The following is a 22853-nucleotide window of genomic DNA, read 5'->3' on the forward strand; positions in this document are numbered from 1 at the left end:
GGAGCGTGCACGCCCATTGTCTGGGGTGCGGGGAGCGCGCACGCCCATTGTCTGGGGTGCGGGGAGTGCGCATGCCCATTGTCTGGGCTGCGGGGAGCGCGCACGCCCATTGTCTGTGGTGCAGGGAGCGCGCATGCTCATTGTCTGGGGTGTGGGGAGCACGCACGCCCATTGTCTGGGGTGCGGGGAGCACGCACGCCCATTGTCTGGGGTGCGGGGAGCGCGCCCGCCCATTGTCTGGGGTGAAGGGAGTGAGCACGCCCATTGTCTGGGGTGCGGGGAGCGTGCACGCCCATTGTCTGGGGTGCGGGGAGCGCGCCCGCCCATTGTCTGGGGTGCGGGGAGCGCGCACGCCCATTGTCTGGAGAGCAGGGAGCGTGCACGCCCATTGTCTGGGGTGCGGGGAGCGCGCACGTCCTTTGTCTGGGGTGCAGGGAGCGCGCACGCCCTCGCTCTGTGCAGGCAGACGCCGCTCTGTCCCGATCCTGTGCGGACCGTTCCGGGCTCTGGGAATGCGAAGCGATGGCAGCGTCGGCGATTGAGGAGAAAGCTTTCCGCAGGTTCCTGGAGCAACTGCTGCGGGAATTCCGGGGTCCCTTCGGCGAGGAGGACCCGCTGCCCCTCCGGCCGGTGTCCAACCACATCACCGAGGAGGAGGTGGAGGGAGAGTGCCTGGACCTCTGCCTCCAGCATCTCTGCAGATAGTTAAGTACCGACATTAGACTTGAAAATACTCCAAGTGTAAACAATAGACAGCGATTCAAGTGCACCGCCGTTGCATTAAATTGAATGCAATTGAAATTAATGCAATTAATGCAAATAAAGTGAGCCCGTTGCATGGTTTAAAGTAACTGAATCTGAGACTAACTGGAATGGACTGGAGGTGACAACATTGCAGCCTTTGGAAACCTGTCATTATCAGGGGGGAAATGGCTGAGAGCGAACTGGTGATTGCATTGAAATGATGAAATGCAATCGGAGAGAATGAAAGAGAAAAGAGCATTTGTTAGATTAACCGGTTTTTAAAAAAAAGCTGGCACTGTGCAAGTGTTAAAACAAGTCAGCCTTTTCCCTTTATGCCGTACGGAAACGGGAGTTTGACATTGAAACTCCCGGCGTAGTAACCTGTAAAGGAGACCGAGATTAGGGGCTTTATATTAGAGCCTCTCAAATATGCAAACAGTCTGAAACCGTCTGTGCAACCAAGGGGGGGGAAATGCAAAAACAAAAAGGCACGTTGCATTCTCTATTTATCGAAGCTTATCTTAAGCATTAAATCGGAAAGGATCAGGAGGACTGACACGGGGGAAATGACCGATTAATCTGCTCTTAGCTTTAAAACACGAAGTCCCTGACGTTATTTATTAATTTATATATAATTGTCTGCAAAGCAACGATTTAACAAGGGGCGAAAAAGTTACGGGTCACTATTAAAGTTAGTTTGCAGAAATGTGATTTATGTTTGTTGAAAAAGGCGCCTGTGTTTCCTCTTTATGTAAACACAGGTATACAAGGACAGTAAATGTCGCTGCTGGCCATCCGCTCGGCACCGGGTTAATTCACGCTTTGGGTTGCAAACGTTGCAAAAGATTGTTGGAATTATTTTATGAAAGCAGGAGGGGGGGGGGGGGGAATGTCTGATTGACCTTGTTCTATTATTTTTTTAATTGCATTGGGAGGTTTTGTGCTGCTTTATTTTTTTGCTTTTCATTCGAGTTTACAATGTGTCAGATCATACTTGGATTTGGGTCCCCCCCTCATACTGGCTGAAGTTTGGTCGTGGCATTTAGTGGGGGGAGGGGGGGAAAGTCCTTTGTGTGATAATTCTGCTTCGTGCCTTATTATGATTTGCAAGCCCCGTGTATTTGTCAAAATATCACCGTTTGATTGCAAAAAAAAAATCAGAATGCATTGGGTTGTAGCCCTCCAGTGCTGGGGAGAAGCGCTCCCAGTACCTGTCCCGGGGGATCTCTTCCCCTCCCAATGAAGCTATTTCTAGAGGTTGAAGGTATTTCTGGTGCTCTGGGAAGCTGACAGGCGCGCCCCCGGGCTCTCGCTGCGCGCCCCCGAGCCACCCACAGCGCGCCCCCGAGCCACCCACAGCGCGCCCCCGGCCCCCTTCCAAGTCATTCATTCTCAGCCCTGTCAGTCAGGAGACTGATAGGTTCATTTATTTATTTTAAAAAATTGAACTACATTTTATTGCTTGCTGCTTTTTTAAATGCAAATTCAGTAACTATTTTTGCATTTCATTTATATCAACAATTGTTTTTTTTTAAAAAGGCATTTTCAGTCTGTGCCTCTTACAAAAAATTGAATGAGGCAACTTTTAATTAAGGTCCAAATCCCCACTTTGCCCTGTTACCTAGTTTTAATTCAAATTCAATTGATTTTTCGTGAAGCACAAAAAACTTTGAATTGTCGGGCGTAGAATTTATTTGGACGGTGAGGAGGAGACTTCGTTGCATCTTAATAACCCAGAGTGGGGGAGCGGTGCGGCAGTTTATTTGGTGATTAGTGTAACAGAACCAGTGGATAGTTACAGCTCTGGAGTTTGGGGCACCTGTGTGTTGGTCCCAGTCTAGACTGATATTTATTCCTGGGTGCTCGCCCCCCAATTTCTATCTCGACGAACCCTTTCTCCCTCCACTCCAAACATACCTCCCAGCAGAGTGGCTGGTAGCGTACTGTGTGTGTCGTACATAAGGTAAATCGTATCACTGTGTATTAAAAAGGCAGTGGCTCGAATCCTGGGAGTGTCAGCCTTGGCTCCCTGGTAGCTCTTTTGCCCCTGGGAGTCGGAAGAGATGTGGGTTCAAGCCCCATAACCAAGGTATTGCACTGACAGTAGCCGTGGCGATCTCTCGAATCCTGGGATGTCCTATTTTCCCACTTGAGTACAATAGGATGGTAATTTGAGAACGGTGTCCTCAGGGTATCTCGGTGAGTGGCATGTTGTGAGGAGCCTGTTTTACATAATTCAGGTATTAAGACATCAGTAGGTCACACTTAGTCGATCAAAGTGCTGTCGGGGAAGGACACCCAGTTTATCCTGCAGCAAAAATCCAGTGGGCTGCTCAGTATTGGTAATGCTCAACTGAAGTCCGTCCGATTCTTACTTACTGTGTCCTGGTGCAGCACTGCACTGTTTCACACTGAGCACAGCTCTGGTCTCCATATTACGGAAAGGATAGAGAGGCACTGGAGAAGGTGCAAGAAAGATTTACACGGATGATACCAGAACTGGAAGGTTATACCCATCAGGACAGGCTGAACAGGCTGGTGCTCTTTTTTGCAGAAAAGAGAAGGCCGAGGGGTGACCTGATGGAGGTCTTTAAAATTATGAAGGGGTTCGATAGGGTAGATGTAGAGAAGATGTTTCCACTTGTGGGGGAGACCAGGACTAGAGGCCATAAACACAAGATAGTCACTAATAAATCCAATCGGGAATTCAGGAGAAACTTCTTTACCCAGAGAGTGGTGAGAATGTGGAACTCGCTACCACAGGGAGTGGTTGAGGTGAATCTGTGGAATTCTCTGCCCCAGATCATTAAATACGTTTAAGGTGGAGATAGACAGATTTTTTACAAGATAAGGGAGTGAAGGGTTATGGGGAGCGGGCTGGGAAGTGGCTTTGAGCCCTAGATCAGCCATGATCTTATTGAATGGCAGAGCAGGCTCGAGGGGCCAAGTGGCCTATTCCTGCTCCTATTTCACAGAATCACAGAAACCTCACAGTGCAGATAGAGGCCATTTCGGCCCATCGAGCCTGCACCGACACATATCCCACCCGATCCCCGTAACCCCTACACCAACACATATCCCACCCTATCCCCGTAACCCCACATATTTAATCCCCCTAACACTAAGGGTCAATTTATCATAGCCAATCAACCTAACCCGCCCATCTTTGGACTGTGGGAGGAAACCGGAGCACCCGGAGGAAACCCACGCAAACACGGGGAGAATGTGCAAACTCCACACAGAGTTCTTATGAATACCATAGATGCATTTAAGTGGAGGCTGGATAAACACGAGGGAGAAAGGAATAGAAGGATATGCTGATAGGGTGAGATGAAGTAAGGTGGGAGGAGGCTAGTGTGGAGCATAAACACTGGCACAGACCTGTTGGGCCGAATGGGCTGTAAATCCTATGTAATTCTATGTAACCATGTAAGTCTCCTTCAAGCACACACTTTCTTGCTCTCTCAGTCATGTGATCAGTTATTGTCAGTGTCATGACTGTGATCTTTACTTGTTGGTGTCGGATGGGACCCTGTGAATTTATTGGACGGTGATATTCTTTCAAGTGCAGCTATCAGAATGTTTCTTTGTACACCCTCATTATGAACCACCCCGCCCAATATATCTGGCAACATCCCATCCAACATCCGGCTGTGTAGTTCTCCCTCTTCCTGCTAGAGGGCAGTGTGGGCCGAGCCGGCACCACGGTCGTCCAGCAGGAGGCGGATGTCTGTGGGGAGGGACTGATCCTGCCAGTCTTCGGAAAACCCTGTCGGAGCTGAGGTGCAATGTTTCCCTGCCCTTTCCTTTGTGTACGTCGGCCGTGGCTCGGTTAGTAGCACCCTTGCCTCTGAGGTCATGGGTTCAAATCCCACTCCAGGGACTTGAGCACAAAAATCTAGGCTGGCACTCCCAGTGCGGGGCTGAGGGAGTGCCACACTGTCGGAGGTGCCGTCTTTTCAATGAGACGTTAAACCGAGGCTCCGTCTGCTCTCGGGTGGCCGTAAAAGACCCCGCGGCACTATTTCGTAGAAGAACAGGGGAGTTATCCCCGGTGTCCTGGGGCCAATATTTCTCCCTCAATCAACATCACTAAATCAGATTATCTGATTATTATCACATTGCTGTTTGTGGGATCTTGCTGTGCGCAAATTGGCTGCCGCGTTTCCTACATTACAACAGTGACTACACTTCAAAAAAAAGTACTTAATTGGCTGTAAAGCGCTTTGGGATGTCCAGAGGTCGAGAAAGGTGCTATAGAAATGCAGGTCTGTCTTTCTTTCTAGCGCACGCCCCCACCCCACTGTGCTGTCCCTCACCTAGCCACCTGGATGAGAATTTGAGTAGGTTGTAGGTTGAAATCTCTGTCAAGGCCAGAAGCTGAACGTGTTCTTTTAACGTTCTACCTGCAGAGTAGCCAGTGGCATTTTGTGCATGTCGTACATCAAGTAAATCTTAACGCTGAGTATTAAAAGGCAGTTATGCAAATCTGCCGTGACTCAGTGGTAGCACTCTCGCCTCTGATTTCAAGCCATATAATCTAGGCTGGCACTCCAGTGCAGTGCTGAGGGAGTGCAGCACTTTCAGAAGTGCCGTCTTTCAGATGAGATGTTAAATCGAGGCTCTGTCCGCTCTCTCTCTCTCTCTCGGGTGGACGTGAAAGATCCCACTGCCACTATTGGAAGACGAGCAGGGGAGTTAGCCCCGGTGTGCTGGCAGCATCACTAAAGCAGATTACCTGGTCGTTCTCTCGTTGCTGTTTGTGGGAGCTTGCTGTGCGCAAATCGGCAAATGACTACACTTCAACAAGTTGGCTGTAAAATGAGCCATGATCCCACTCCAGTCATTATTAAACGCGAGTCAGAAAGAGACTTGCATTTCTATAGCGCCTTTCACAACCTCAGGGCGTCCCGAAGCCCTTTACAGCCAATGAAGTACTTTTTGAAGTGGAGTCACTGTTGTAATGTAGGAAGTGGCAGCCAATTTGTGCACAGCAAGCTCCCACAAACAGCAATGTGCCAATGACCAGATAATCTGTTTGTGATGTTGGTTGAGGGATAAATATTGACCAGGACATCGGGGAGAATTCCCCTACTATTCTTAGAAATAGTGACATAGGATCTTTTACGTTCACCTGAGAGGGTAGATGGGGCCTCGGTTTAACGTCTCATCCGAATGGACGGCACCTCTGACAGTGCCGCCGCGCTCCCTCAGTATTGCATTGGGAGTGTCGGCCTGGATTATGTACTCAAACCCACCACCTTCAGACTCTGAGCTGGGGAGAGCGCTACCATCTAGTTTACTGCTGACACTTGTAACAAAATCATCCCCGGCTGTGGTGCCTCCAGGGTTGAATAGCTGACTGGCACTCACCCATAAGGAAGGTTCATTTGGACGAATGCCACTGGTTGAGGGAAGAATGATCGGGACACCGGGGTGGGAGTGGGGCGGGGGGACAAACTCCCCAGCCCACTTCGAAATAGTGCTGTGGGATCTTTCATGTCTAGCTGAGAGAGGGCAGACATAGCTCGCTGGAAGAGCTGAACCTCTGACAGTGCAGCACTCCCTCAGCACTGCCCCTGCATTGCACTGAGATGGCAGCCTGGAGTGGGGTTTGGACCCACAACCTTCTGGCTCACAGACGATGGTACTGTCGACTGAGCCACTGACACGGAGAGGACTGCAATTTTCAACAACAACAACAACTTGTATTTATATAGCGCCTTTAACGTAGTAAAACGTCCCAAGGCGCTGCACAGGAGTATTTTAAGACAAAAAAAATCGACACCGATCCACATAAGGATAAATTAGGGCAGGTTTTCCAGAGCAGTGCGTGCGTATCTTCCCCCAGCTGGGCTCCTGACAGTGGGTTTAACCTCCATCGCGAAACCCTTGCTGGAATTAGTAGGCCCAGCATGAGGTTTTGACCTTGCCTCCGGGTTGTTGTGACCTGCTGTCCAATGAGATGAATCCGTTTGGATTTGACCTTTTGGGTAGAGGTCGCTGAGGCCCAGCGGGAGATTATCCATCCCTGCTGCCTCACTCCAATGCAGAGGCTCTGGAGACAGTAACTTGGGGGCCGTGAGGGGAATGTGCGTGCACAGGGGCTGTTCAAGCAAACCCACGTCTTCAAAAGGAAATTGTTTGCAGTCACTCAAACAGTTAAGGGAATGCTTGGGAGGAAGCCTCGAGGAGGTCTCTACCTCACCACCACCTCTCTCGACCCCGCCACTGCACCTCATTTGTCACGTTGCTTGTCCGGCATCCAGTCCTGGATGAGTAGAGATTTCCTGCAATTAAGCGTTGGGAAGACCGAAGACACTGGCTTCGGTCCTCGCCGCAACCTCCGTTCCCCAGCCACCGCCTCCATCCCCCTTCCTGGTTACTGACTGAGGCTGAACCAGACTGTTCGCAACCTCGGCCTGCAGTTGGACCATGACCTGAGCTTCCGACCCCATATAGAAACATAGAAGCTAGGAGCAGGAGTAGGCCATTTGGCCCCTCGAGCCTGCTCCGCCATTCAATAAGATCATGGCTGATCTGATCTTGGCCTCAACTCCACTTCCCTGTCCGCTCCCCATACCCCTCGACTCCCTTATCGTTCAAAACTCTGTCTATCTCAGCCTTGAATATATTCAATGACTCAGCCTCCACAGCTCTCTGGGGTAGAGAATTCCAAAGAGTCATGACCCTCTGAGAGAAGGAATTCCTCCTCATCTCCGTTTTAAATGGGCGACCCCTTATTCTGAAACAATACCCCCTAGTTCTAGATTCCCCCACTCTCCATCACCAAGACTGCCTACTTCCACCTCCGTAATGTCACCCGTCTCCGCCCCTGCCTCAGTCCATCCTCTGCTGAAACCCTCATCCTTGCCTTTGCCACCTCCAGACTCGACTATTCCAACGCTCTCCTGGCCGGCCTCCCACGTTCCACCCTCTGTAAACTTGGGATCATCCAAAACTCCGCTGCTGATATCCTAACTCGCACCCAGTCTTGCTCGCCCTGCGCTCACTGACCTACACTGGCTCCCGGTCCAGCAACGCCTCGATTTTAATAAAATAAAATAAATTTCATCCTTGTTTTCAAATCTCTCCACGGCCCTCGCACCCTCCCGATCTCGGTAACCTCCCCCCAGCCCTGGAGCCCACCTAGATCTCTGCGCTCCGTCAATTCTGGCCTCTTCTGCATCCTCCTCTTCCTTCCTTCGCCTCACCATTGGCGGCCGTGCCGTCAGCTGCCTAGGCTCTAAGCTCTTTCATTTCCTGCCTTTTTTTCTCAGTTCTGAAGAAGGGTTTCGACCTGAAACGTTGACTCTATTTCTCTCTCCACGGATGTTGCCTGGCCTGCTGAGTTTTTCCAGCGTTTTCTGTTGTTATTTCTAAGCTCTGGAATTCCCTCCCTAAGTCTCTCTGCTTCTCCACCTCTCTCTCTCGCTCCTCCTTTTAAGACCCTCCTTAAATCCGACCTCTTTGACCAAGCTTTTCGTCACACCCCTCATACCTCTGTATGTGGCTCGGTGTCAAATTTTGGCTGATTACAATCGCTCCTGTGAAGCGCCTTGGGACATTTTCCTACGTTTAAGGTGCTGTATAAATGCAAGTGGTTAATTATGGTGCAAGGCTAAATGTGGCTCTAATTTGCACAGACAGGAAGCTGGGGAGGGTGTGTATCGTCACAGGGATGCAAACCTCAGGGACTCGACTCAGGACAGACTGCGAGAGGATTTCACAGGTGCTGGTGACTGGATCCAAATTCATTGGGAGCTCTTTCCGAACTGTGGCAATTAATGGAATGCCTGCAAATTGGGTCGCGAACCTGCGACTGTCGCCAACGTGATCCCGAAAGGGGTTTCCATTCATAGACTTACCTCACACATTGAAAGACTATCTGGGCCAATAACCTACATGCTCCCCACCCTCGGAGGAAACGTTGTTAGCGTGAAATCGAAATACCTCGGTTTGTTTTTCACTAGGCCTCGGGCCTAGATTTGCCCCACCCGGTCAAACAGCCTCTTGGAATCATAGAACGGTACAGCACAGAAGGAGGCCATTCGGCCCATCGAGTCTGCGCCGGCTCTTTCGAAGAGCAATCCAGTCAGTCCCACTCCACCCGCTCTTTCGCCGCATCCCTGCAATTTTTTTCTGGTTCAAGTATTTATCCAATTCCCTTTGAAGGCGACTATTGAATCTGTATCCACCACCATATCAGGCAGTGCTTTCCAAACCCTAACCACTCATTTCGTAAAATAGTTTTTCCTCATGTCGCCTCTGGTTCTTTTGCCAATCACCTTCAATCTGTGCCCTCTGGTTATCGGCCCTTCAATCTGTGCCCGCTGGTTATCGACCCTTCAATCTGTGCCCGCTGGTTATCGACCCTTCAATCTGTGCCCGCTGGTTATCAACCCTTCTGCCCCTGGGAACAGCTCTTTATTTACTCCATCCAAACCCTTCATGATTTTAAATACCTCTATCGAATCTTTTCCCAGTCTCCCATGAATTAATGAACAAAAGTGTTCAAAAGAAAATGAGGAAAAACAAGCAATTTTTTTGGAATGCTCCTGTGATTTTTCTCCCGGGAGTTGCTGGCAGCGGTGAGTGCCCTGGAGATTCACCTCTCATTCCTGGAGACTCCAGGGCAGTCCAGGAGGGTTGGCGAGCCCCGACTCGAGCCTCTGTCGCATTTTCAAAGACAAAACGCTGCTGGAATGTAGATGTGGTTTGCTGTGCAACTGATCTTCAGCTGGCCCACGGTCACAGGGGCTTCCTGAGTGTAATTGTTTGTGGAGCTAGGGTTGGTGTCGGCCGTGGCTCAGTGGGCAGCACCCTTGCCTCTGAGTCACAAGGTCGTGGGTTCGAGCCCCACTCCAGAGACTCGAGCACAAAAACTCAGGCTGATACTCCCAGTGCCGTGCTGAGGAAGCGCTGCACTGTCGGAGGTGCCGTCTTTCGGATGAGACGTTAAACTGAGGCCCCGTCTGCGCTCTCAGGTGGATGTAAAAGATCCCACGGCCACTATTTTGAAGAAGAGCAGGGGAGTTCTCCCCGGTGTCCTGGGGCCAATATTTATCCCTGAACCAACATCACTAAAACATTACAGGAGACTTTGGTTTATCCGGAGCTTGTATGTCCGGAAACCTCGATCTACCGGCAGAAATCAGGAGCCGTTTTGTTAGGTTTTTTTTCTTCTCGTTGCTTTTTTTTCCAACAGTCAGGCTCTGGAAAGTCTCTCTGAAACTGTTGCTAAGCTACAGAGATGCTTCCAAGGTACCGGCCGACTGTTTAGAAGCTGTTGCTAAGCAATAGTGTTTGTTGTCAGATACGGAGATGAAAACCTCCGTATGCTTCAACATTAACGCTGGTATGTCCGGCAGTTTTGATAGATCGGCAACAGCTCGGTCCCGTTGGTGCCGGATATAACAAAGTTTCCTGTATCTGGTCATTATCACATTGCTGTTTGTGGGAGCTTGCTGTGCACAAATTGGCTGCTGCTGCGTTTCCTACATTACGACAGTGACTCCACTTCAAAAAAAAGTACTTCATTGGCTGTGAAGCGCTTTGAGACGTCCGGTGGTCCTGAAAGGCGTTATATAAACGCAAAGTCGGTCTTTTCTTTAACTAAACATCACAAAGTCTCTTAACGTGTTTGTTTTCCATTTGAGAAGCCGCAATAAAAAGATGAATGTTTATAAAGGAGGCCCGCCGTGCAGGACACTTATCCAGGGTGGCCAACCCCTCCAGGACAACCGGTGGGAGCAAAACCTGGGAGAAAGATCATAGTGGCAGTTAAAAAAAAAAAGAGTGTTTATTTTCATTTTCTTTGAACACATTTGCTTATTTGTTATAAAAATATTGGAGTGCCAAAAAAGATTGGTCAGTTAAGATTCATCCAGTGGATTAACGAAGACTCCATTAGCCTTCCAGTTGGTTTAGGAAGAAAAAAAAGAAAGACTTGCATTTATACAGCGCCTTTCACGACCTCAGGACGTCCCAAAGCGCTTTACAGCCAATGAAGTACCTTATGAAGTGTAGTCACTGTTGTAATGTAGGAAACACGGCAGCCAATTTGTGCACAGCAAGCTCCCACAAACAGCAATGTGATAATGGCCAGATACTCTGTTTTACTGATGTTGGTTGAGGAATAAATATTGGCCCCAGGACACCGGGGAGAACTCCCCCTGCTCTTCTTCAAAATAGTTGCCATGGGAAATTTTGCGTCCACCTGAGAGAGCAGACGGGGCCTCGGTTTAACGTGTCATCCGAAAGACGGCACCTCCGACAGTGCAGCACTCCCTCAGTACTTCACTGCAGTGTCATCCTGCATTTTTGTGCTCACATCTCTGGAGTGGGACTTGAACCCATGACCTTCTGGCTCCGAGGCGAGGGTGCTGCCCGCTGAGCCACATGAGGCGCAGATGTAGAGTCGAGCCTGTTCTTCATTCGCCCCAAAGGCAGTGCGTCTTGGCGGGCTGTTTGACCGCAAGGGTGCGTCGTCACTGAGCCCAATCCTGTCCAAAATGAACATCAACACCTTCCACCAGGGATCACTGGGTAGCAATCGGGAGCAGGCACACTTCCCTAGCCCAGAGGATGTTGAGGCCAACTTTAGCAACCCAAGGGCTGCCTTGGCTGGGATTGGCTCTCCCAGCACAAGCCAATGCTAAAAGCCAGGCGGAGTCTTTGAAGAGCCGCAGCAAACTGTCCAATTCTGAACCGCCACATTTTTCAGGAAGGATATCAAAGGTCTTGGAGAAGGTGCAGAGCAGATTTACTAGAATGGCACCAGGGGATGAGGGACTTCAGTTACGTGGAGAGACTAGAGAAGCTGGGGTTGTTCTCCTTAGAGCAGAGAAGGTTAAAAGGAGATTTATTCGAGGTGCTTAAAATGATGAGGGGTTTTGATAGAGTAGAGAAGGAGAAACTGTTTCCACTGGCAGGAGGGTCGGTAACCAGGGGACACAGATTTAAGGTAATTGGTAAAAGAAGCAGAGGGGAGAAGAGAAATTTTTTTCCCGCAGCACGTTATGTTGATCTGGAATGCACTTCCTAAAAGAGCGGTGGAACCACATTCATTATAGCTTCCAAAAGGGAATTGATAAATGCTTGAAAAGGAAAGATTTTGCCGGGCTATGGGGAAAGAGCGGGAGGGAGTGGGGCTAATTGGAGAGCTCTTTCTAAGAGCCGGCACAGGCTCCTTCTCTGCTATAAGGCAGGGATGAACCGAGAGCAAGAGGCGTGTGAGAGAGATTGACTGACACAGAGCCAAGGCACCAGAACTAGAGGTGGAGCGAGTCCGCTGGAAAGGGAAAGGAGCCAGAGACAGCTTAGTGTCAGGAAGTGTGAAAAGGGGAAGCATTCGCAAAGAACAGATGGTGATATAGTCACAAGAGAACAAAAGCCAGCCGGGGCAAATGGAAAAGCAACACAGCGAGAGAAGATGAGGAACAGCTTCTCTGACAGCCAATCCCATGGTACAGCTTTGAAGATCAGGCCAACATTCCTCTCACGACCAGCAGCACCCAAAAAACTGATTAACTGCTCGTTCACGCTCGTAGTTTGATGGGAGCTCGCCGTGTCCAAGGTGGCTGCTGTGTTCGCCCGCATAACAACAGTCACTGCACTTGACCCATTTACCACACTGGAAGCGTTGGGAGATGTTTCCGAGGGAGGTGGACTGAAGCCATCCTTGCACTCTCGGCCGCGGTTCCCTCAGTTCGCCATGAACCTGATGGACACCAGGTAACATGGACACCGGGTAACATCAGACGGGCGGACAGTGACCATCAGACGGGCAGACAGTGACCGTCAGTACCGCGGATGAGAGGTTAACCCGAGGCCCCGTCTGCTTACGGTGGACGTAAAAGATCCTGCGGCACTATTTGGAAGAAGAGCAGGGACGTTCTCCCCCGGTGTCCTGACCAATATTTATCCCTCAACCAACATCACTAAAAAAAAAGAGATGATCTGGTCCTTAGCACATTGCTGCTGCTGTATTTCCTACGTTACAGCAGTGACTACACTTCAAAAATACTTCATTGGCTGTAAAGCGCTTTGAGTTGTCCCTACATCTTGAGGTGCCGCCTTTTGGATGAGACATTAAACCAAGGTCCTGTTTGCCTGGGAGTGTGTTAATATTTGCAGGAGATTCCTGGTTACCGAGTGGGAGCCGATTGCCGGCAGTTACTGAGTGGGAGCTCTGTGTGAGGCGTGTGTTATTTCCCGAGTCCCTCAGTCATTGTCTGTTGGCCGGACTCTGATCAGATTTGCATTTTTCATTTTATTTCCATGCATCAGATTTTGCATCTGTGTCTGTTCCTAAGCGACAGACACAAACAGGAGGTTGTAATTTGCCTAAAAGAGCCTCACTCCACCTGAAGTGAGAGATACAATGGCAGGAGTAGTTGAGGCAAATAGCATAGTTGCATTGAAGGGGAAGCGAGATAAACAGGTGAGGGAGAAAGGATATGCTGATAGGGGTCGGAGTGAAGCATAAACACCAGCATTTGTTTTTTTACTCATTCACGGGATGTGGGCATCGCTGGCAAGGCCAGCAATTATTGCCCTTGAGAAGGTGGTGGTGAGCCGCCTTCTTGAACCGCTGCAGTCCGTGTGGTGAAGGTGCTCCCACAGTGCTGTTAGGGAGGGTGTCACTTTGTTGTAGCGGTTTGGTACAACTGAGTGGCTTGCTAGGCCATTTCAGAGGGCAGTTAAGAGTTAACCACATTTTGCTGTGGGTCTGGAGTCACATATCGGCCAGACCGGGTAAGGACGGCAGATTTCCTTCCCTAAAGACATTATCATAGAATCATAGAATGGTTACAGCACAGAAGAAGGCCATTCAGCCCATCGCGCCCGTGCCGGCTCTCTGCAAGAGCACTTCAGCTAGTCCCACTCCCCCGCCCTTTCCCCGTAGCCCTGCAAATGTTTTTCTTTCAGGTACTTATCCAGTTCCCTTTTGAAAGCCGTGATCGAGTCTGCCTCCACCACCCTTTCAGGCAGTACATTCCAGATCCTCACCACTCGCTGTGTAAAAAAGTTTTTTTTTACGTCGCCTTTGGTTCTTTTGCCAATCACCTTAAATCTGTGTCCTCTGGTTCTCGACCCTTCCGCCAATGGGAACAGTTTCTCTCTATCTACTCTGTCCAGACCCCTCATGATTTTGAACACCTCTATCAAATCTCCTCTCAGTCTTCTCTGCTCTAAGGAGAACAACCCCAGCTTCTCTAGCCTATCCACGTAGCTGAAGTCCCTCATCCCTGGAATCATTCTCGTAAATCTTTTCTGCACCCTCTCAAAGGCCTTCACATCCTTCCTAAAGCGTGGTGCCCAGAATTGGACACTACTCCAGTTGAGGCCGAACCAGTGTTTTATACAGGTTCATCATAATGTCCACGCTTTTGTACTCTTAGGCCTAGAAATTCGGTTGGCTTTGCGCCCAGTTTTCGCCCAAAGAGGGCTTTTGCGCCACTTGCTAAACTTCCCCCGATATTCAGCGGTGCGGTAATGGCGGCGTTAGCCAGTAGCGCTGCGCCGCCACCGATGACGTCATCGGTGTGCGCAGTGCCCCGCTACCGCCCCGCTACCGGCCCGACCGCCATATTGAGTTGCGGCCACCTCTTCCGCGGCGGCCGCAAACAGCGACCAGAAAACGGGGCCTACCTGATGCGGTAGTGGGGCGAGTTAAGGCGGATGTGCGGCCGGCCGCTTTTTCGGCGGCCGCCTGCCCGCACCTCCTTCCCCGGCCTCCTCCACCCCCCGAGAGGGAGGAAGGCCTGCAGTACCGCAGCCTGCCGCTCCGCAGCGGGTGGCGCTGCGGCACTTAGCGCGCTGATATTCAGTTTCAGCGCCCCAAGCGGGGGCGCCGAAACCCTTGATTTGTGTCCGGCTTCGACTTGGGGCACTGAAACTGAATTTCCGGCGGGCGCAAGTGGCTCCGCGCGCAGCGGTAATTTCTGGGCGCAAGCGAGCTGGCTGCCCCAAAGTCAATTTCTAGCCATATCTCTATTCATGAAGCCCAGGATCCTGTAAGCTTTTTTAACTGCTTTCTCAACCTGCCCTGCCACCTTCAACAATTTGTGCACACATATCCCCAGATCTCTTTGTTCGTGCACCCCCTTTAGAATTGTACACTTTAGTTTATATTTCCTCTCCTCATTCTTTCTACCAAAATGTATCACTTCACACTTTTCGGTGTTAAATTTCATCAGCCACTGTCCACCCATTCCACCAGCCTGTCTATGTCTTCTTGAAGACTATCACTATTATCCTCACTGTTCACTATACTTCCAAGTTTTGTGTCATCTGCAAATTTTGAAACTGTGCCCTGTACACCCACATCCAAGTTATTAATATATATCAAAAAAAGCAGTGGTCCTTGTACCGACCCTTGGGGAACACCACAGTATACCTTCCTCCTGTCAGAAAAACAACCGTTCACCAGTACTCTCTGTTTCCTGTCACTTAGCCAATTCCGCATCTATGCTGCCACTGTCCCTTTTATTCCATGGGCTTCAACTCTTCAAGCCTGTTATGTGGCACTTTGTCGAACACCTTTTGGAAATCCATGTACACCACGTCAACCGCATTGCCCTCATCAACCCTCTGTTATCTCATCAAAAAACTCAGTCAAGTTGGTTAAACACAATTTGTCTTTAACAAATTCGTGCTGGCTTTCCTTAATGAATCAACACTTGTCCAAGAGACTGTGAACTTTGTCCCTGATTATTGTTTCTAAAAGCTTCTCCACTACCGAGGTTAAACTGCCTGGCCTATAGTTGCTAGGTTTAATCTTTGCACCCTTTTTGAACAAGGGTGTAACATTTGCAATTCTCCAGTCCTCTGGCACCACCCCCGTTTCTAAGGAGGATTGGAAGATTATGGCCAGTACCTCCGCGATTTCTTCCTTCACCATCCTAGGATGCATCCCATCCGGTCCTGGTGACTTACCTACTTTAAACTAGCCTTTCTAGTACCTCGTCTTTAACAATTCTTATCCCATCCAGTGTCTCCACTACCACCTCCTTTACTGTGTCTGTGGCAGTATCTTCTTACTTGGTGAAGACAAATTCAAAATATTCATTTAATCCCGCAGCCTCCATGTGTAGGTCTCCTTTTTGGTCCGGCCCCACCCATTTACTATTTATATGCCTGTAGTGAACAAGATGGGTTTTTACGATAATCCGATACTTACATGGTCATCGTTACTGATACAAGCAATTCCAGATTTATTTAATTAACTGAATTTAAATTCCCCAGCGGCCATGGTGGGATTTGAACTCATGTCTCCAGATCATTAGTCCGGGCCTCTGGAATACTAGTCCAGTAACATAACCACTATGCTACTGTACCCTCATGGACCAGTTATGCTGAATGGATGTTTCTGTGCTTTAAATTCTATGTAATTCTTCAGCATCCTAACCTGTCGTGTTTTTAAAAAAAAACACAATTTTTCCCGCTCGAAATGTCCAACATTTAATCTTAAATCTATGCGAAGAAGAGCAGGGGAATTATCCCCGGTGTCCTGGGTCAATATTTATCCCTCAACCAACATAACAAAAACAGATTATCTGGTCAGAAATGGGAGAATTTATAATGGGGAACAAGGAAATGGCAAAGCAATTAAACAAATACTTTGGTTCTGTCTTCACAGAAGAGGACACAAATAACTTCCCAGAAATGCTAGGGAACCAAGGGTCTAGTGAGAAGGAGTAATTAAAGGAAATTAGTATTAGTACAAAAATAGTGTTGGAGAAATTAATGGGACTGAAAGCCGATAAATCCCCAGGGTCTGATAATCTGCATTCCAGAGTACTAAAAGAGGTAGCCATGGAAATAGTGGATGCATTGGTTGTCATCTTCCAAAATTCTATAGATTATGGAACAGTTCCTGCAGATTGGAGGGTGGCAAATGTAACCCCACTATTTAAAAAAGGAGGGAGAGAGAAAACAGGGAACTACAGACGGTTAACCTAACATCAGTAGTAGGGAAAATACTAGAGTATTATAAAGGATGTGATAACAGGACACTTATAAAATATCAATGGGATTAGACAAAGTCAACATGGATTTATGAAAGAGAAGTCGTGTTTGACAAATCTACTGGAGTTTTTTGAGGATGTAACTGGTAGAATAGATAAGGGAGAACCAGTGGATGTGGTGTATTTGGATTTTCAGAATGCCTTTGATAAAGTCCCACTTAAGAGGTTAGTGTGCAAAATAAAAGCACGTGGGATTGGGGGTAATAGATTGAAAATTGGTTAACAGCGAGTAGGAATAAATCGGTCTTTTTCGTGGTGGCAAGCGGTAACTAGTGGGGTACCACAGGGATCAGTGCTTGGGCCCCAGCTATTCACAATATATATCAATGATTTGGATGAGGGAACCAAATGTAATATTTCCAAGTTTGCTGACGACACGAAACTAGGTGGGATTGTGAGTTGTGAGGAGGATGCAAAGAGGCTTCAAGGCAATTTAGACAAGTTGAGCTAGTGGGCAAATACATGGCAGATGCAGAATAACGTGGATAAATGTGAAGTTATCCACTTCGGTAGGAAAAACAGAAAGGCAGAGTTTTATTTAAATGGTGATAGATTGGGAAATGTTGATGTACAGAGGGACCTGGGTGTCCTTGTACACCAGTCACTGAAAGCAAACATGCAGGTGCAGCAAGCAGTTAGGAAGGCAAATGGTATGTTGGCCTTCATTGCAAGAGGATTTGAGTACAGGAGCAAGGATGTCTTACTACAGTTATAGAGGGCCTTGGTGAGACCACACCTGGAGTACTGTGTGCAGTTTTGGTCTCCTTACCTAAGAAAGGATATACTTGCCATAGAGGGAGTGCAGCAGAGATTCACCAGACTGATTCCTAGGATGGCAGGACTGTCGTATGAGGAGAGATTGGGTCGACTAGGCCTGCATTCACTAGAGTTTAGAAGAATGAGAGGGAATCTCATTGAAACGTATAAAATTCTGACAGGGCTAGACCGACTGGATGCAGGGAGGGTCTAGAAAGAGGGGTCACAGTCTCAGGATACGAGGTAGGACATTTAGGACTGAGATGAGGAGAAATGTCTTCACTCAGAGGGTGGTGAACCTGTGGAATTCTCTACCACAGAAGGCTGTGGAGGCCAAGTCACTGAATATATTTAAGAAGGAGATAGATAGATTTCTAGACACAAAAGGTATCAAAGGGTATGGGGAGAGAGCGGGAATATGATATTGAGATAGAGGATCAGCCGTGATCATATTGAATGGCGGAGCAGGCTCGAAGGGCCGAATGGCCTACTCCTGCTCCTATTTTTCTATGTTTCTATTATCACATTGCTGTTTGTGGGAGCTTGCTGTGCGCAAATTGGCTGCCGCGTTTTCCACATTACAACAGTGACTACACTTCAGAAATACTTAATTGGCTGTAAAGCGCTTTGAGTCGTCCCTACATCGTGAGGTGCTGCCTTTTGGCCGAGGCTCCCTGTGTAAAGTGGCCAGAACTGGCCACTCCTGTTCCCTGCATTAAAGGTGTCAGCCGGGGCTCAGTGGGCAGCGCTCTTGCTTCTGAGTTAGAAGGTCGTGGGTTCGAGCCCCGCTCCAGAGACTTGAGCACAAAAATCTAGGCTGACACTCCCAGTGCAGTACTGAAGGAGTGCCGCACTATCGGAGGTGCTGTCTTTCAATGAAGCGTTAAACCGAGGCCCCGTCTGCCCTCTTGGGTGGATGTAAAAGATCTCACGGCCACTATTTGAAGAAGAGCAGGAGCGTTCTCCTCAGTGTCCCGGCCAAAATTTATCCCTCAACCAACATCACAAGAAATAGATTATCTTGTCTTTATCTCATGGCTGTTTGTGGGATCTTGCTGTGTGTAAATTAGCTGCTACGTCTCTTACTTTAAAAAAAAATGTAGTCACTGTTGTAAAGTACTTCATTGGCTGTAAAGCGCTTTGGGGCGCCCTGAGGTTGTGAAAGGCGCCATATAAATGCAAGAATTTCTTTATCTCCCAATCATTGTTTAAATTACAGATCAATGCTGCCACCTGCTGTCTGAAAGTGGGAAAGGCTTCACTGGGGGACTTTCCAGGTGTAAGACTAGAGTCAAGATTTGGGGGCAATTGTAACCTAACCAGCCCATCGGGAAACTGATGGGATCGAGTGTAACGCTGGTTTAGAGTAACATAGTGCGGGATGTGAAATCAGCGTCCCAACCCATCCTGCTGTTTCCGCCAGGTTAAAATTACCCCAGTTGTTTCTGGTGAAATGGCTGGTCTCTTTCTCGATTCTCTCTCTCTCTCACACACACACACACACACACACGCTCAACCTTGTACGGCCCACACGATACAGTAACACACTGTGGCAGGCCTCTTTGTGAGTAATTTAGCAAGCAGAGGTCCTGTCTTCTCAGCCCATGTGCTACTGGTTCCAGATAACATCAGCCAGAGGTCAGATTGTTACGCCTTGCCTCCCTCATGTATTGGAAACCCAGTTGTTTCTGAGCAAGGTCCTCATTGACTCCAGCCCTTTCTTTACACAGCCAACGAGCAAGAAAACTGAGCAAGGCTGCCCAGGGGTAATCGAGTGCCTTCCCAAGCCTGGAGGTAGAACTCATTCCAGTAACATAACCACCATGCGACCATTCCCGACTGTGTGTGTCTCTGTGTGTCTGTCTCTGTGTGTGTGTGTCTGTCTCTGTGTGTGTGGTGTGTCCGTCTGTGTGTGTGTGTGTGTGTGTGTGTGTGTGTGTGTGTGTGTGTGTTTCTCTGTCTGTGTGCCTGACCTTTTTTTTGCTGTTAAATCCGTTTTCTTCTGCCAACTTCCCCAGGAGTTGATCGACGTGAAGAATGTCAGTGCGAGCCGATGGTATTTTTTGAATAGCAGACAGTTGCCTGGATACCTTGGCAATAGGTGAAGGCACAAACAGCCTGTAGGAATGATGCCAACCTCTGCCTCTGCCCTGTGTAACCGCGGCACGGTAACTGTGATGCCCATGACTCCAGCTGAAGACTTGTGCTGTAAATAGCCACAGCCGCCCTCTGCTCAGTTCTTGGCTTCAGTTGGCCTTTCTATCTGTTTCGAGGCTGTAACTCTTCCGACGCCAAGGCTGCTCATCAGCCCCGCACAATTACTCAAAGTCTGCATTTAATCACTGGAGGTCCCTCAATGAAAATTGCTTGGCTTCCTTTGTGACTGTGTCCCAGGATTTTTCACAAAGAAAGTTCTTTAGCAAAGCCATTTAGAGTTCCGGTGAATTGTTAAAACAGATCTTTCCTTGGGCCAAACAGATTTTTATTTTGGAGGGAGCATTTGGTACAAAGGTACATTTCTATAGCGCCTTTCACATTCTCAGGGCATCCCAAAGCGCTTTACAGTCAATGAAGTACAGTCACTGTTGTAATGTAGGAAACGTGGCAGCCAATTTGCGCACAGCAAGCTCCCACAAACAGCAATGTGATAATGACCAGATTATCTGTTTTAGTGATGTTGATTGAGGGATAAACATTGGCCAGGACACCGGGGAGAACTCCCCTGCTCTTCGAAATAGTGCCTATGGGATCTTTTACATCCACCTGAGAGAGCAGATGGGGCCTCCATTTAACGTCTCATCTGAAAGACGGCACCTCCGACAGTACAACCCTCCCGCAGCACTGCACTGGGAATGTCAGCCTGGATTTTGTGCTCAAGTCTCTGGAGTGGGGCTATGAACCCGCAGCCTCCTGACTCGGTGGTGAGAGAGTGCTGCCCACTGAGCCATGGCTGACCCGTGTAGAAGCATGGGGTAACTTTCGGGAGGCTCTGCTTCCAGCTCGGCGGGGGTGGGGGGGGGGGTGCTCGTGTGTGATCAGGCCGTTGCTGCAAGCTGCATGGCCAGAGAACGGGGCTCCTCGCCTGGAACACAGCCTCACAGAATCGCCCCTCCCAGCACCAAAGATGATCCATTGTGACCCTTGGACACGTCCACCTCAATTATCCAATCGGCTTTGATTATGAAATGAAAGGGTTACCAGTGATTGGGCTGTCGGCCAGCCAAGTTCAGTCTCCCGACCAGTAAATTCTGCAGATATAGTAGATACGGAGAAACTATTTCCTCTGGTAATCAAGAAGAAGGGGACACAATTAGAAGGATATGTTGATAGGGTTAGATGAAGTAGGTTGGGAGGAGTAAAAACAGAAAATGCTGGCGATACTCAGTAGGTCAGGCAGCCTGAGTATCTCCAGCATTTTCTGTTTTTATTTCAGATTTCCAGCATCTGCAGTATTTTCTTTTTGTATTAGGTTGGGAGGAGGCTCGTGTGGACCAGTTGGTCTGAATGGCCTGTATTCTGTGCTGTACATTCTATGTAACTCTATGTATTAATCTTAAAATTAGAGCCAGGGCGTTCATAAGCAAAATCGAGAAGCACTTTTTCACACAAAGGGTAGTAGAAATCTCTTCTTCCAAAAGGCTGTGGATGCTGGGGTGGGGGGGGGTTCAATTAGAGCTTTCAAGACTGAGATCGATAGATTATTTTTGGGCGAGAGTATATTAAGGGATACGGAAAGCAAGGTGGACAGATGGGAGTTGAGGTGCGGATCAACCGCGATCTCATTGAATGGCGGAGCAGGCTTCCTTCCTGTTCCTAAGGTTCCCAGCCCACCCGGAAAGGGCTCGGCATCTGATACGATCCGTGTCTGAACGGGCTCAAGGGAACTCAACCCGTGCCTCTCGCATCCCGCGATCCTGCAGTCACAGCTAAAGCTCCTGACTAAAGTATTAGAGGAATGTGTCAGACTATTAAGGATTAATTACAGCGACGGGTAGGGTGTTTTTCACAGAATTAGCTGCTAGCCTGTCCAAATCAGTGCAGGTGCCGTGCATTACATTTTTGTTTTTAAAAAAAAAAGTTCTGCCAGTGCTTAATGGAAAGACTCGCATTTCAATAGCGCCTTTCACGACCTCAGGACGTTTCAAAGCGCTTTACAGCCAATGAAGTATTTTTTTTTGAAGTGTAGTCACTGTTGTAATGTAGGAAACGCGGCAGCCAATTTGCACACAGCAAGATCCCACAAACAGCCACGTGATAATAACCAGATAATCTGTTGTTTTTTTTAGTGATGTTGGTTGAGGGATAAATATAGGCCAGGATAAGTGTAGAGGAAGTTTCACTCTGGGTAGGCATTGGCTCAAGGTTGCGAACAGTCTGGTTCAACCTGAGACACTGGGCTGGGGAGGAGGGGGGCTGGAATCGGTGGCGAGAGGGACAGAGTTTGTGATGGGAGCCGAAGACAATGGCCTAGAAATTCACTATGGTCCCGCCAGCTGGCTAGCGCCCAAAAGTTAGCGCTGGGCGGGAAGCCTATAGCGATCGTCAGATATTCATTGTTAGCGCCCCAATTCGGAACCGGGCGCTATACCAGGGTGTGCCCGCCTCCGCTTGGGGCGCTGACACTGAATATCAGCGCTCTTGGCGCCGCTGCGGAGCGGCAGGCTGCGGTACTGCAGGCCTCCTCCTTCTCTTAAGGGGGAGCTGCCTGCAACGGGGAGATCGCTGCTGGATAGTGCCGGCAAATGAGCCCGGCACCACGGAGAAGTGCCGGGCTCGCGGAAAGCAGCCGGCAATGCCGCGGGTGGGGGGTGGGGGGTGGAGGAGGCCGGGGAAGGAGGTGCGGGCAGGCGGCCGCCGAAAAAGCGGCCGGCCGCACCTTCCGCTTTAAAGCGCCCCACTAAGGCAGCAGGACGGCCCCGTTTTCTGGTCGCTGTTTGCGGCCGCTTCGGAGGAGGCGGCCGCAACTAAATATGGGGATCGGGCCGGTTTCAGGGCACTGCGCACACCGATGACGTCATCGGTGCCGGCGCAGCGCTAACGGCTACCGCCGCCGATGCTGCTGCGCTGAATATCTGCGCAAACTCATTTCTGGCGCAAAATCACTCTTTAGGCGTTAACTGGGCGCAAAGCTGGCAGCGCCTTAATGAATTTCTAGGCCAATGACTTTGGTCTTCCCAATGTTTAATTGGAGGAAACGTTTGGCTCATCCAGGATCGGATTTTTATTTATTCACGGGATGTGGGCATCGCTGGCCCCAGCATTTATAGCCCACGAGAAGGTGGCGGTGAGGTGCCAATACAAACAGTGGTTTACCACACA

General features: G+C 49.2%; 1 protein-coding gene across 1 annotated transcript in view; it reads left to right on the forward strand.

The window, feature by feature from the left end:
- The first annotated feature begins 442 nt into the window (after positions 1 to 442).
- ppm1e (protein phosphatase, Mg2+/Mn2+ dependent, 1E) overlaps positions 443 to 22853 on the forward strand; it is a 99610-nt gene continuing 77199 nt past the window's right edge. The window contains exon 1 of the mRNA XM_085964745.1: positions 443 to 704. Within this exon, the coding sequence (XP_085820871.1) occupies positions 523 to 704 (182 nt within the window). The 5' untranslated portion in view covers positions 443 to 522. The remainder of the gene's footprint in view (positions 705 to 22853) is intronic.

Source organism: Somniosus microcephalus, chromosome 22, assembly GCF_052327205.1.
Source record: "Somniosus microcephalus isolate GS21.2 chromosome 22, FLI_Smic_1.0, whole genome shotgun sequence".
Classification (NCBI taxonomy): Eukaryota; Metazoa; Chordata; class Chondrichthyes; order Squaliformes; family Somniosidae; genus Somniosus; species Somniosus microcephalus.